At 65.6% G+C, this 14388-nt stretch overlaps 2 protein-coding genes across 2 annotated transcripts; both read left to right on the forward strand.

Moving 5' to 3' along the window:
* Nucleotides 1–1012: 1012 nt before the first annotated feature.
* On the forward strand, nucleotides 1013–6167 carry RASSF1 (Ras association domain family member 1). The gene is made up of 6 exons (XM_063164520.1): nucleotides 1013–1262; nucleotides 2157–2278; nucleotides 4455–4559; nucleotides 4636–4924; nucleotides 5332–5447; nucleotides 5551–6167. The coding sequence occupies exons 1-6, from the start codon at nucleotides 1013–1015 to the stop codon at nucleotides 5695–5697; spliced, it is 1029 nt and encodes a 342-aa protein (XP_063020590.1). The 3' UTR covers nucleotides 5698–6167.
* A 323-nt stretch (nucleotides 6168–6490) lies between these two features.
* On the forward strand, nucleotides 6491–11373 carry TUSC2 (tumor suppressor 2, mitochondrial calcium regulator). The gene is made up of 3 exons (XM_063164521.1): nucleotides 6491–6642; nucleotides 7038–7158; nucleotides 8704–11373. Exons 1-3 carry the CDS (start codon nucleotides 6491–6493, stop codon nucleotides 8767–8769), a joined length of 339 nt encoding a protein of 112 aa, XP_063020591.1. The 3' UTR covers nucleotides 8770–11373.
* The last annotated feature ends 3015 nt before the right edge of the window (nucleotides 11374–14388 follow it).

Genomic DNA, 14388 nt, shown 5'->3' on the forward strand with positions numbered 1-14388 from the left:
CCTTCCACAGTTAGAGGTGTGTGCCCATTTTCCCCTCTGCAACAACAGAAATTCCAGAGAACCTGAAAAAGCCTATAAGGTTGTGGTTACCTTACTGCAGCTGGGGAGGGAAGGGAGTGAGAAGGCCCCTATGCTGCCTTTTATAATTGTTAGAGCAGTGTGGGGAGCAGAGGATGTGGTTTGCACGAGCCTCTTGCTGTGAGAAAGGGTTTGTTGGGTGGGTATTTGTCATCTCCCACCTTGCAGGGACCATTCACCCCATTTCCTCTCCCTTGATGTGATGTTAGCACCGAGGGCTTGGTCCCCTGCCCCCCAGCATTACCAGTAAACAGGGTGTACTGGTGGGGATGCCTTGGGGTGCATCCCCAGCCCTCACCGCTCATCAGCTGCTGCCAAAGGGCTGCACCCTTGGTGTGAGCACAGCTGGGAAAGGTCACGTCCTTTGTCTGATGGGGTGCTGGAGAATCCCTGACACATAAAAATAGGCTTTGCACCAGGGCTGCTGCTGCAGGAGCCAGGAGCAGGCAGGAAACCATGTCGGTCCAGCTGCAGCCCCGGCGGAGCAGCCCCCGCTCGGAGCTCAGTGAACTCCTCACCCCAGCCCGGCTGCACGTCCCGGGCTGCGGCCAGCGGGAGCAGAGCGCTCCCCGCAGCTCTCCGTCCGCTTCTCGCCCGCCGCCAGCGGTGCCTCCGGCCCCTTCCCGCTGGGAAACTGAGGCAGGGAGCGCAGTTTGTCCTTCTGCGAGAAGAGGCAGAGAGAGGGGAGCGGCTGCCGCGGGCCCCCCTTCCTCCGCGGCGGCTCCAGGAGCCTCATCCCCGCCTCCAGCCCGCCCCGCCGGGCTCGCCAGGGCTGCAGTTGGCGATCGGGAGCCCGGGGCACTGCGCCGTTCCCCCCACCTCTCCTGCCTCAGTTTCCCCGCGGTGTCCGATCGGGGCGGCCCCTCCCGCTCCCCGCCCCGGCCCCGGCCCGGTGCCGGCCCCCGCCCCGCCGCCGAGCAGCGCCTGCCGGGCCATGGAGCTCATCGAGCTGCGGGAGCTGCAGCCGGAGCCGCGGCCGGGCCGGGGCCGCCTGGAACGAGCGAACGCGCTGCGCATCAGCCCGGCCCGCCGGCCCGGCCCCGGGGCGCATCCCGACCCGCGGCTGACGGCGGCACCGGGCGCCGGGCACCGCTTCGAGCCGCGGCGCCGCCCGCTGCACACCTGGTGCGATCTCTGCGGGGACTTCGTCTGGGGCGGCGGCAGGAAGAGCCTCCAGTGCCGCCGTGAGTACCGCGCCGCGCCCCGGGCCCCCGCATCCCCGCCGCCGGCACCCCGCACCCCGGCAGGCACCGGGCGGGCCGCCACTCGGCTTCCTCTGCACCGGGCACCCCCTGCGAGCACCGGATACCCCGCCACCGGGCATCCCACCAACCGGGCACCCATACAGGACACAGAGCATCCTGGCAGCAGGCAGCCCCGCTGAGCACCGGGTGTCTCACCAGTGGGCATGAGTTTCCCAGCACCGGGCAGGCTGCCACCGGACACCCCCACCACCAGCGGGTACAAAGCGCCCTGCACCTCCCACGGGCCCCCCACGCCTGGTAGTGGGCCCCTCACTGAGCACCAGCTGTCCCACAACTGGGCACAGGCATCCCAGCGCCATGCTGGGTACAGGCATCTCAATACCAACCACCCCCACCAGGCATCCTGGTGCCAGGCACTTCCATTAAGTTGGGCATCACCATCTGGGGCGGCTGCACCATTCCTGGGCCTCTGGGCACCAGGAACTGCCACTAAACAGCGGACATGCCTGGATTGGGCACCCACATCAGGCACTGGCAGCCTCATACAGAATACCCTCACCTGGCACCACGCATCCCTGTATTGGGTACCTGCGCCAGGTATTCCAGCACTGAGTACCCACACTGGTGCCCATACTGGGCATCCCCATACTGGGCATCCCAGTACCAGGCACTGAGCACACCGTGCTGGCCAGCCCACAGGGAGCACAGGCACAGCAGCTCCGGCCAGGACGTGGCACAGTGCTCTGTCCCATTGGCACAGTGTGAGCAGACAGCTAACACTGTCACCATGTGCCAGCCCTTGTCCCACCAGTGCCCTGATCCTGGCAGCCAGGCTGTGCACAGTGGTGACACTGCTCCTGTCCCTGTCCCCAGACTGCAGCTTCACCTGCCACTACCGCTGCCGGGCCCTGGTGCAGCTGGACTGCGGAGGGCCCCCAGGCGCCGGTGACGAGGACGATGGCAATGAGCACGTGTTGGAGAAGGACACCAACGTGGTACGGCCTGGGGCTGCCTGTGAGGGAGGGCTCGGGCAGGGGGTGGCACACCTGGGGGCTGTGCTGGGCTGGGGAGGGCTAAGCTGGGCTGTGCTGTGTGAGGCCATGTCATGGCAAGCCAGGCTGTGCCATGCCAGGCTGTGCCAAGCCTTGTTGGGCTGGGCTCAGCTGGGCTGAGCTGCCAGGCTGTGCTATGCCATGCCAGGCTGCACCATGCCAGGCTATTCTGTGCCATGCTGGGCTGTGCCAAGCCCTTGATGGACTGCGCTGAGCTGAGGTCGTGCCATGTTGTGCCGTGTCGGGCTGTGCTGTGCCAAGCCGGGCTGCGCTGTGTCGTGCCCGTGCCACCCTGCCCGCATCACACCGCACCGTGCCCGAGCCGAGCTCAGCCGGGGCAAAGCCATGTCCGGGCGGGCGAGGGTGAAGTCACCGCCGGAAGCGGGGCCGCCGCGCCGCCCCCGGCCCCGCGTCACCCCACGGCCGGGGCGGGGCAGCGGCGGGACCGCGCCGAGCCTGGAGCGGGGCAGGGCGCGGTAGACGCCGCGCCGAACCGAGCCGGGACGGGAGCGCGATCGGGACCGGGCTGAGCCGAGCCGGGAGCGGGACCGCGATAGACACCGGGCTGAGCCGAGCGGGACGGCGATAGGGATCGGGCGAAGCTGAGCCGGGACTGAGAGTGGGACTGGGCGGAGCCGAGTCGGGATTGAGACCGGGACCGGGCGGAGCTGAGTCGGGACTGAAACCGGGACCGGGCGGAACCCAGCCGCAATAGGGACCGAGCGGAGCCGAGCCGGGCCGAAGGCCGGGCTGAACGGAGCCGGGCCAAGGACCGGGAGCGGGCTGAGCCGAGCCGGGAGCGGAGCGAGCCGGGCCCCGGCCCGGGGGCCGGTCGGGCTGGCGCGGGGCCGGGTGTGCCCGTGTGCTCGCCGCCCCGGCGGGGCTGCGGGGCGGCCGGGCCGGGCCGTGCCCTCCGCCACCGCCGCCGTGCCCCCCGCGGCCGGGCAGGGGTCCGGCGGGCCCGGGGGCTGCGGGGCGGCGGCGCTGGCGCTGCGGCGGGGCGGCGCGGGGGGCACGGGGGGCAGCACGGCCAGCAGCGGCTACTGCAGCCAGGAGGACTCCGACTCCGAGCCCGAGCTCTTCTACACCGCCCGCACCTCCCTGGGCCGCCGCCCGCGCCGCCGCCAGGTCGGTCCTGGGCCGTGACGCGATGGGGGTCACGGGTGACGTCATCGGGGCACATTCCCCCGGCTGGGTGCAGGCGAGGGTGGGATGGGTGCGTGGGGAGAACCAGAGGTGCTGGGGTTTTTTCTTGGGGGTGAGCTTGGCCCTACTGTGGGGCAAGAGCGGGGTGAAGCATGGCCGTGCCGGCCCTGTCCGGTTGGATGTGGGGCGAGCGAGGCACCGTGGGGCGAGTGGAGTTTTCGCTGCCTGGCACGGGCACCCCAAGGTCCCTCAGGGTTGGACTGCTCCCGGCTTTGAGGGTCTGGGGACAAACTCCCTGGGCAGTTTCACAGCTGTCCCCATCTTGCAGGGACCCCGCGGGGTCCGGCAGTGCCCGCATGCTGTGGGGTGGCTGTCGGGGCTGGGAACCATCTCAGTACCGCGGGGACACGTGCAGCGCTGTGTGGCCGCTCTGCGGCCCCGCGTAAATAAACACTCACTGGCGGGTGCCGGTGGCGGGGACGCCGAGCCGGGACGCTCGGTGCCCCGTGTGTGGGGCCAGCGCTTTGAAGTGGGGTGCCGGCGGCAAGGGCGGGCTGCACCCCCAGCCCGGCCCTCCTGCCTCAAATCTCAGGGCGTCCCCGCGGGCGCGGAGCCTGCCGAGACGCCCTGGTGCCGGGCTGGCGGCTGCTCTGCCTTGGGGACGCCTCTCTGATCTGGGCTGCCGGGAGCGGCCGCTCGGCTCCGGGTGCCCTCGCAGGGCGTTCTCACAGCCCTGCAGCCCCGGGGACGGGCGGCCCGTGCCGGTGTCCCCGGAGCAGGGCTGGGGCCGCGCTGATCTCAGCTGAGCGTCCCCGGCACAGCCCAGCTCCGCCAGGCGGGCTGATGCAACCCCCCGCAACCGCCCGCGCCTCTGCCGGTGCTTCGGGGCGGGCTGCGGGCCGGCGCGACACCGAGCCAGGCGGGACGGTCCCCCCCGCTCTCTGTGCCGCTCAGCCCGGCTGTTGTCCTGCAGGATGAGCCCAGCGAGTGGGAGAAGACAGAGCTGGACCAGGCGCAGGTGGAGCAGCGGATCAAGGAGTACAACAGCCAAATCAACAGCAACCTCTTCATGAGCCTGGTACGGGGTCGGCACAGGGCAGGGGAGATCACGGTGCCCTGCCCTGACGCCACTCACCCCCACTGGTGTCTCGTAGAACAAGGACGGCTCCTACACGGGCTTCATCAAGGTGCAGCTGAAGCTGGTTCGCCCTGTCTCGGTGCCGGCCACCAAGCGGGTCCCCTCCCTGCAGGCGGGGCGGCCACACCCCCAGGGGGTGAAGCGCCGCACGTCCTTCTACCTGCCCAAGGGCACCGTCAAGCACCTGCACATCCTCTCGCACACCCGCGCCAGCGAGGTCATCGACGCACTGCTCCGCAAGTTCACCGTCATCGACAACCCCCGCAAGTTTGCCCTCTTCGAGCGGTCTGAGAAAGATGAGCAAGGTAGTGCCCAGGGTCACCCTGTCCTCACAGTGCTGGCCGTGTCCCCATATTGTCAGTTTGCCCTGGGTGGTGGCAGTTCCATGGTGGTGATGTCCCCAGGGTCCCTCGTGGTGCTGGCAGCATGCCCATGGCAATGGTGTCCCCATAGTGCTGGTGTCCCCCATGGTGGCAGTGGTGCCCCAATAGTGACAGCTTTCCTTAGGCAGCAGCACCCCCTTGGTGGCGGCATCCCTGTAGCAGCGGTATCCCCCTTTGGTGACAGTGTCCCAGTCACCATGGATGCGTCCCCCATTGCAGCAGTGGTGTCCCCTGTGGGGGTGATGTCCCCATAGCAGCAGCATTCCCGTAGCAGCAGCGATGTCCCCGTAGCGGCGGTGTCCCCGCGGTGACTCGTGGCCCCGTTGCAGTGTACCTGCGGAAGCTGGGTGACGACGAGCAGCCCCTGCGGCTGCGGCTGCTGGCCGGCCCCAGCGAGAAGGTGCTGAGCTTCATCCTGAAGGAGAACGAGACCGGCGAGGTGAACGTGAGTGCGGGGACGGGGAGGGGGCTGGCCCCGCATTGCCCGGGGCGGTGTCCTTGGCGGGTCGCCGCGGTGCCCGTGGCCATGGCAGCCCTTGTGCCTGCAGTGGGATGCCTTCTCGCTGCCGGAGCTGCACAACTTCCTGCTGATCCTGCAGCGGGAGGAGGAGGAGCACGTGCGGCGGCTGCGGCACCGCTACGCGCGCTGCCGCCAGAAGATGCAGGAGGCGCTGGCCGCGCTGACGCCGGGGTGACCGCGGGGCGCGCAGCCGAGGCCAGCCAGAGCACCGGGACCCTCGCCCGCCGGCCGTGGGGGCAGCAGGGAGGGGGGTGGAACGGGCACCACCGACCCACCGCGCTGTCACAGCCCCCACGGGGCTGGCACAAAGAGTGAGGGTTCCTGGTGGGAGCGAGAGCGAGTGTCACCCGGGAGCGTGTGTCCCCAGGGAGCGTGTGTCCTGGGGGGAACGAGTGTACCCTGGGGGATTGGGTGTCCCCAGGGGAATGGGTGTCCCTAAGAGAGCGTGTGTCACCTGGGGGATTGCGTGTCCCCAGAGGAGTGGGTGTCCCGAAGGGAGCGTGTGTCTTGCGGGAAGCAAGTGTCACCTGGGGGATTGTGTCCCCAGGGGAGTGGGTGATACGGGGGAGCGAGTGTCCCCGGAGAAGTGAGTGTCCCTGGGAAGAAGCAGGGCATCAAACACCAATAAAGGCATCTTGGTGACGAGGCCTGGCCTGCGGTGTTGTCCTTGGCGGGGCGGGCTGGGTGGGAAGGGACGGGACGGGACGGGACGCGCAGTGCCAGCGGTGTCGGCGGGCCGTGGGTGTCCGCACGTGGTGCGGTGGCGGCGGCGGGATTCGAACCCGCGGTTCCCGCGCTGCCGGCGCCGGGCGGGGAGGCGGGCGCGCCCGCGCCGGTGTCACGTGACGCGGGCGCCGGAAGTGGCGCGGGCGGCGGCGCAGGCGGCGCTCTGTCGGTGTCGCCGGGCGGCTCCGGGCCGTCCCCGTCCCTCCCCCCGCGGCCCCGCTCCTGCCGCCGCCGCCCCCGCCATGGGCGCCAGCGGCTCCAAGTCGCGGGGGCTGTGGCCCTTCGCCACCCCGGCGGCGGGCGGCGGCGGCCCCGAGGGCCCCGGCGGGCAGCAGGCCCTGGCCCGGGCGCGGGCCGCGCGCGCCGCCACCCCCTTCGTGTTCACACGGCGCGGGTGAGAGGCGGGCGCGGAGCGGGGGGCTCTGGCAGAGGGCGGGGGCTCTGCTGCGGGGCACGGAGGCTCTGCCGTGGGGCGGGGGGCTCTGCCGTGGGGCGGGGGCTCTACTGCGGGGCAGGGAGGCTCTGCCGTGGGGCGGGGGCTCTGCCGTGGAGCGGGGGGCTCTGCCATGGGCCGGGGGCTCTGTTGCGGGGCAGGGAGGCTCTGCCGTGGAGCGGGGGCTCTGCCATGGGCCGGGGGGCTCTGCCATGGGCCGGCCCCAGCACAGGCGCGGCACGGGGGTCAGGGGGCCCCAGAGGAGCGGGACCGGCTGTCCCGGCCCGGTTCGGGGCACAGGGGGCCGGCAGGGCCCGCAGGCTCTCACCCCAACGCCTCCCCTGTCCTCTCGGCAGCTCCATGTATTACGATGAGGACGGGGACCTTGCCCACGAGTTCTACGAGGAGACAATCGTCACCAAGAACGGGAGGAAGCGCGCCAAGCTGAAGAGGATCCACAAGAACCTGATACCTCAGGTAACGTGCAGAGAAGGATGGGGGAAAGGATGGGGCAAAGTGCCAGGGTGACGCTTGAAGTCCGGCCTTTACAAGAACCATCTCCCTCGGGGCATCTTCTTACTGGCAAGGTGGAGTCTCTCTCCTCCTCTCCAGTTTCTGCCTCAGAGCCATGATTCCTGTGTGTCCTGGCTCACACCCCTGTCACCTGAGGCTGTGATAGGGAAGGGAGAGCTGGTGGCACCCTCCAGCTGCCTTTTTTTGAGAGAAGCAGTGCCTGAGCCTTTCAGAACTGCCTGGCAGGGGAAGATAGCTCAGCCAGATGTATGTTGTGGGGCACAGAGTTCCAGGCAGTCCTGCATGGCCATGTCCTTACCAAGCACCTTCCACAAACTGTAGGGTGCTGTGCTGCCTCAGCCAGTGTCATGTCACTATGCAGGGCCAGACTTGTGTTGGGGAGCAGCAGCCAGGGCCCATCAGCTGCTGACATGAGTTTGCACATCCCCTCCAGCTGCTCAGCAGTGTTGACAGCTCTTTGCTTTGCTCTTCAGTGGAAAAGTCCCCTCTCTAAATAAGCAAGTGGTGTGAAGCTGGGCAGGGGCTGGGATGTCAATGAGGATCGTGGTGCAGGGGCAGGAGAGCCTGCATGTAGGGAATCTTTTGGGGGCATAAATGGAGGAAAGAGCAGATCAAAGCAGGGCTGAAGAGAGCCTCTCTAGAAGTCTTCCCTAATTAAGCAGAAAGACATGGCTGTAATGAGCAGCTGGGGTGAGCTGTGAGGAGTGGGCAGCCTCTCAGCTGGATGGAACCCCTCTGAGTGCTGAGCAGGCAGTTGTGGATGGAAGGATTTGGTGCTGCTCCCTGGGCTGGCATTCTAGCAGAGGCAGGCTTGGCATGTGGAACTGAATCCTCGTTCATGTGGGTTGAAACTCACCCAGTTGGGAAGCTCAGCTGAGCTGGAGAGAGCAGGTACCAGCATTGAACAGTGCTTTTCTAACGCAGCTTTACTCTGGTTCTGCAGGGCCAGGCCCAGCCCTGAGCCCCTGCTCCCCCTCTGCCCCAGCCCCCAGCTGGTGCTGTAACAGGAGAAGGCAGGGATGGGGCATGGGAAGGGTTCCTGTGGCTCTGTGGAGGGAGTTGCATTCAGCAGCCTCCCCCCTGCACAGAAAGCCGCTTTTCTGTGCGCCAGCTGCCCCGGCTGCGTTCCCTCAGAGAGCTCTTTTCATTGCTCTAAATCCCGTGAATGAAAGGTGCCGCATGAAAAGCCCAGACAGCCAAGATCTGCCAGTCACGCAGCAGCTGCTGCACGGGCAGTGCCTGGCAGAGCAGCTCCCTCCTTCCTCGCCCTGCCGCCCTCGGCCCTCCAGGGAGCCGAGCGAAGGGCAAAGGGCTGCTGCTCTGTGTGCTGCTGCCCAGGCATACCTGGAGTCATTTATTGAGCCATTTATGGAGCCTGGTCCCTCCAGTTCCTCCAGGGCACCGTGTTCTCTGTCACTGGGTGACTGGCAGGGCTCAGGGATGTTGATTGGCCATCCCTTCTGCTCACCACTCTGACTCTCCTTTCAGGGCATAGTGAAACTAGAGCATCCTCGCATTCACGTGGATTTCCCAGTGATTATCTGCGAGGTGTGAGTCCCAGACATCGCTGCTGCCTGTGGGTGGGAGGCCCTGCCCCACCACCTCCAGCCTCACTGGGCCAGGCTGCATCGTGTTCCCACCGAGGAGGACTCCAGCCGTGTGGCAGGATGGTGGCTCTCCCCTCGCCTGGAGTGAGGCAGGACGGAGCAGGCCTTCGCAGGAGATGGGTGACTCTGTGCAACGTCTGCTTAAAAACATCCTCGCTTGAGTCAGAAGACTAAAATACCTTTTGTAGCCTCTAGCCGACGTTTGATGGGTAACTGGAACTGCAAACAAGCTGCTGTGATTGAGCTGTGAAAGGGAGAGCAAGCCTGCACTTCTCACCAGAGAGAATCCCCTGCTTCTCAGGTATGCGGCCCAGGGAGAGCCAGGGCACGGCACCCCGAGGTCCCTGGGGCCCGCAGCTCAGATGGCCAGTGTTGCAGCATGTCCCTTTGACACGGGTGTGATGTGTCGCTCCCCTGCGTGGGTTTGTTGATGGAGGATAAGCAGAGCAGGCTGAGGGGTCTCAAAGCACATTGGGCTGGCTGCTGCTCTCCTCTCGGGAAGGGGATGGAGAGCAGATGCCGCTCTCCTAGACCTCGGTCTCTTCCCCCACTGCGTTTCCCCACTATGCCAGCGCTGGGGAGGTTGGCTTTACTGCTGCCTGCTGGAGATCTCTGCAGTCCCTGGCCCCTGCTGGTGGCAGCAAGGTCCCAGCTCCGCAGCGGACTTGCCTCCCCCGTTGTCACACTGGCTCTGCTGAGCGCCTCCCTCGCCTGCCGCGGGGCTGGGCTGCCGGGCAGCTTCCTCACCCCTGCTGCTCTTTGAACATACCTCCCTGTAGGCTGGGCCTCGACTGAGCCAAGCAGGAAAGGAATCCTGTCTTCCTTCCCTGTGCCCCCGAAACAATCAATTGGTGTACCTGCCCCGGCTTGGAAATCTCCCTGACGATGTGAACTGTGGTTCCTCCCGCATCCCAGCTGGCGGCAGGAGGAGAAATGCGATGCACTTTAAAGGGAGGCTTGCTGCCCCACCTCGGAGGGTCCTGCTCTTTTCTCCTCTTTCCTCCCACCTAAGAAGGTCGAGGTCTTGGTGGCACCGAAGAACCTCTCACCCCTGTGTGTGTCCAGCTGCTGGGGGAAAGGCCTGACCCCAAATGCCCCTTGGCAGCACGAGGAGCCCCTGCCTCCCTGCTCGGCTGTGCCCAGACCGGGCAGGCAGAGGAGGACTGGCAGCAGGCACAGCTTTAAAGTGGGTCAGAGCCTACTCCCCACAGCAGCCAGCTCGGCTTTCCTCCTCTTTCGTTCCAGAACTTATTTACTTTCTAAGCACTTCAGATGTTTGCTACCTCGATTTTTAATTTAAGCTGCTGGCACTTGGCTGCCAGCCCTGTCGGTGTCTACGTTGGATGTATCCATCCCCGCGTCCGCCCAGAGCCGCCCGGGCGCGGGGCCACATTCCCAGCTCCGGGGAGATAACGGCGACGTGGCTGTTGCTGCCTTCCTGTCACCACCTCTTCCCTTCACGTCCCTCCACCCGCGGTTCCCATCGACAGGAGCGAGCTCACGGGGTGAAATGGATGTGCTGGCTGCCACCAGGCAGGAAAGTGGAAGGGCAGGGCTCATCTACACTGTGATGCTGGGCGCTTCTTTCGACATCTTTTGTTCTGCTTGCTTGGAAGAGTCTTGTCTTAAAACAATCCCTCACTGAAGTGTTTCTTATTTGCACCACCTGCTCTTGAGTTTCTCCCTGGCTGGAGCTCCCTGGGAAGGGCATCCCTTGGGCTCCACAGGAGAGCAGGAGCTGCTGTCCCCAGGAAGAGGAGAGAAAACCGTGGCCACGCTGTCTGTGCTGCCTTGCCCCACTGCTGCACCGACCCCACTTTGGGCATGGGGGAAGGAGGAGGAGGAGGAGGGGTGGGAAGGGGGTTGGCACTGTTTGCCTACCCCAGTGGGGAGCCCCTCACTTGGCTACCAGCCAAAAATCTGCTGGCAGGGCATGGCCCTAACCCGGGGGAGGGGGCAGAGACTGTGACCAGCCTAGCAAGGATGCTTTTGTCCTTTCTGACAGGCTGCCCATCCTTCCCCCAGCGTATTAAACATGCTTCCCCAAAACCCATGCCTTCTCCCACTCTTCTGCCCCCTCAGTGTCACCAGAGTGGCAGTGAACCTCTGCAGGCTGCCAACAAGCTGCATCCTGCCCCGCTTCTTCCCAGGCTGGTCCCCACAGCAGCCAGCCCCCAGGACCCAGCAATCCTGCAGCAGCAGGGCCTTGGGAGCACCTGGAGGGATCTTAAAAATGTGAAGGTCACTGTAAATAGTATCTGTGTCCACTGTGGTGTTGGAGCAAGCAAAAAAAAAAAAAAAAAAAAAAAAAAAAAGAAGAAAGTTTTCCTTTTGATTCTTTTTTTTTTTTTTTTTACGATTTCTGTGCAACATTGTGCTTTCCCGTGTGGATGTGTAGCCAAATCATACTCACCGACACTAGGCTCCTTGCTCCTCTAGCGTGTGGGTAGGACCCAGGGGTTTGGGAAATGTACACTACTTATGGTCCTTCCTCCCAGTGCATCTGTCCACTTTTGTTAAATTTCAATAAAATTATTTGTAGAGCCCACAAGTCCCACAGCTGTCTTACTGGGGAAGGCAGATGTACCTGAGGTGAGGTGGACTTCGAGCCCCCCGTGTTTTTGGGAAGGGGGTGTTTGTGCACATGTAGCTGATGGTGAAGGCTTCTCAGGTCACAGCCATTTCCAGGTTCTCCAATTGGCACACGGGACTGTCAGGAGTTGGTGGCTGTGTCAGGCTGTGACTCTCTACTTGTAGCTGCCGTGACAACTTTTAAATGTATAACTAATGTGAAATATTTGTAATTTCCGTGTTCGTTCCCGAGGGCTGGAGCTCGGGCCTCTCTCCCCTCCCGTGTGGGTACGAAGGTCGGATGACCCAGGGCTCGCAGCAGCCCAGCTTCCAGCTGACTCTTGCCATGGCTCCGCCCGAGCCCCGCGGGGGGGAGGATCCGCCTGTCCGCTCCTTCCTCGCCTGCCAAATCAGTGCCTCATTAATCACGGGGGCCTGACGTCCTGGAGCCGGCGTGACCCTGTGCCGGGATGCCGCCCGTCCCCCGAGCATTGCCGGCTCTCCGTGGGGCAAGTGTGATCTCACTTTGTTCCCCACGTCCTGTCCCCGACAGCCCTGCAAGTGTTTTCCTGCGGCCACCGTCACTTCTCATCATTTCCTCCATGCAATGATCGGAAATGAGCCGCTGATGAAAGCTGTCACCAGAGTGAGTGGTGCAGTGTGTGGTGCCAGCCCTCCGGCCTCGGGGGGATGAGGCTGTGGCCCGTTCATCCATGGGGACCCCAGCCCCAGGAGGGATGGATGGATGGACCCTGGTGGTTTAGAAGGGGACCAGGTGGCTGTGCAGGGCAGTACAGCCCGGCGAGGTTACACAGCCCCGGCTGTGGCTCTCTGGCTCCGTGGCCATCTCTGTGTCTGCCAGAGCCACCACAGTCCCCTCCTGCTGCCCGTGGGCAGGGCCATGCCTGGAGCCCCCAGCCCAGGGCAAAGGAAGGTGCCAACATCCCCTTCTGGCCTCATGGCTGCTCCATTCCCAAGCTGACCTCCTCTCATGCCTTGCCCGGACCTGTCTGGCACGAGTGCCTGTGACTCACTCCCGTTATCTTTACCTGCCATCCGTGAGGGATTCCCATCCTCCTGCTGCCTGCCTGGAGCAGCTCGCCTGCTCAGCTCGTGCTGGTCACTGCCCGGTGCAGCCATCCCGCACCCCTCTGCACTCTGGGAGTGACTTGGAATAATCTCATGCTCGCAGGGCAAGGGGAGGCTGGATCTGCCCAGCTGCCCCTTCCCAAAAGCAAATCTTCCCTGGGGGAAGGAAGGAGGGAAAGTGAGTCAGGTGATGCTCCCAGCTGAGGGGACAGCAATGAGAATTTGCGTCACATTGAGGACTCGCAGCCCTCCCGGCAGTGGAAACGTGTGACCCCTCCGGCCACCCCACTGCCGGTGGGGCTGGATACCTTCGCACGAGGAGGATGGAAAGTTTTAGCTGCTGGCCAAGGGAGCCTGTTTACTGCCCAGAGGGGAAGGGCAGTGCCTGCAGCGCTGGGACTGCTTGGCTCCCCACAATCTCTCCCAAGGGTTTTGGCAGCCACCGCCCAGCCAGCGGCTCAGCTGCCCAGCCCCTCTCCCAGCCGGTGCCTGGCACTGCCTGCAGGCCAGGCCGAGCTGTGGGGTGCAGCCCGGGTTTGGAGGGGCGGGCCTGGATGCAGTGCCCATCCCTAGCGGGGCTGTCACCCTCTCGGTGGGAGCTTCACCACAAAAGCTGACACCTAAGCGGTGCCGCTAACTGGAGCCAGCTGCGGGTGCCTGCCCCAGGGCTTGGTGAGGCACCAGGAGCTGACACGAACAATGCTGGGCTTGGTGCTCCCGCCTGATCCTTAGGGAGCTGTTGGGTGGCTGGGGAGCACTTCCGTAGATTCAATCCCGCTTCCTTCCCCTGTCGGCCCCGACACACCCTCGCAGTTCGGTGCTTCCTGCGCGGGGCACCCCGATGGCCCTCAGCCCAACGGGGCCAGCCCTGGCCAGGACAGGCGGGGGACACGGGGACTGTCATATGCCACACGGCTGGTCCCTGAGCCCTGCCTGCCCTGTTCCCTGCCAGAGGGGACCGGCTGGAGCCTCAGCAGCTCTTTGGGAAGGAAGCCCCCCCAGCCCTGTTACACCCATGGCCCCCCTTGTCCTCTCCAGGCAGGAAACCCACGGGGCCGTGGCTGAGTCAGCAGCACCGATTGCCCGAGCCCTGCACAGGATGTCCTGTCCGGCACAGCACCGCCCTGGGGTCGCCACCATCCTGGGGACACTGCTCTGCTGCTGTCACCACCATTGAGGACACCAGCACTCTGGCTTACCAGCACTCTGGAGCCACCACCATTGTAGGATCACCAGCTTTTTAGGGACAACATGATCCTGGTGTAGCATCCTGGGGTGGTATCACCACCATTCCAGAGTCCCCACTTTGGAGTGATGATGATCCTGGGGTCACCTGGGGTCACCACCAATTACTGTGGTCACTGTGATTTTGGAGTGACCACGACCCTGCGGATACCACCACCCCCCAGGGGCACCACCCCGCTGGGGCCAGCCCGGTCCCGGGTCACCGAGGTTTGAGGACCCCCGGCCCCCTCGGCCCCCTCAGGCCGCGCTCCCCCCGCCAGCCGTGGCGCCCCCTGCCGGCCCCAACCGCGGCCCCGCCCCGCCCCTTTCCGCCGCGTGGGGGGGCGGGTCCTCCCGGGCCGTACCAATCGCGGCGGGACAGGGGGATGACTCCCCGGTGCCCGGTACCGCGGCCCCACGGAGGTGTGTGTGTGCGGCGGGGCTCCGCCGCCGTCCGGAGCCCGAGGCCCCGAGACGGTAGGTGCCACCAGCCCGGCGCGGCGCGGCGCGGGCGGGGCGCGGGGGCGGGGCCGGCGCCCCCGCGGGTGGTGCGTGCCGGAAGGTTTAAAAGCCGCGGCGGGGGGGCGGCGGCGGTGCTGAGGAGCCCGCGGCGGGGGATGGCCTGAGGCGCGGTGAGAACCGCGCGGGGAGCGGGAGCCGAGCGGGGCCGCCGGGGGCCGCG

The sequence above is a fragment of the Melospiza melodia genome, chromosome 10, assembly GCF_035770615.1.
Source record: "Melospiza melodia melodia isolate bMelMel2 chromosome 10, bMelMel2.pri, whole genome shotgun sequence".
In the NCBI taxonomy this organism is placed as follows: Eukaryota; Metazoa; Chordata; class Aves; order Passeriformes; family Passerellidae; genus Melospiza; species Melospiza melodia.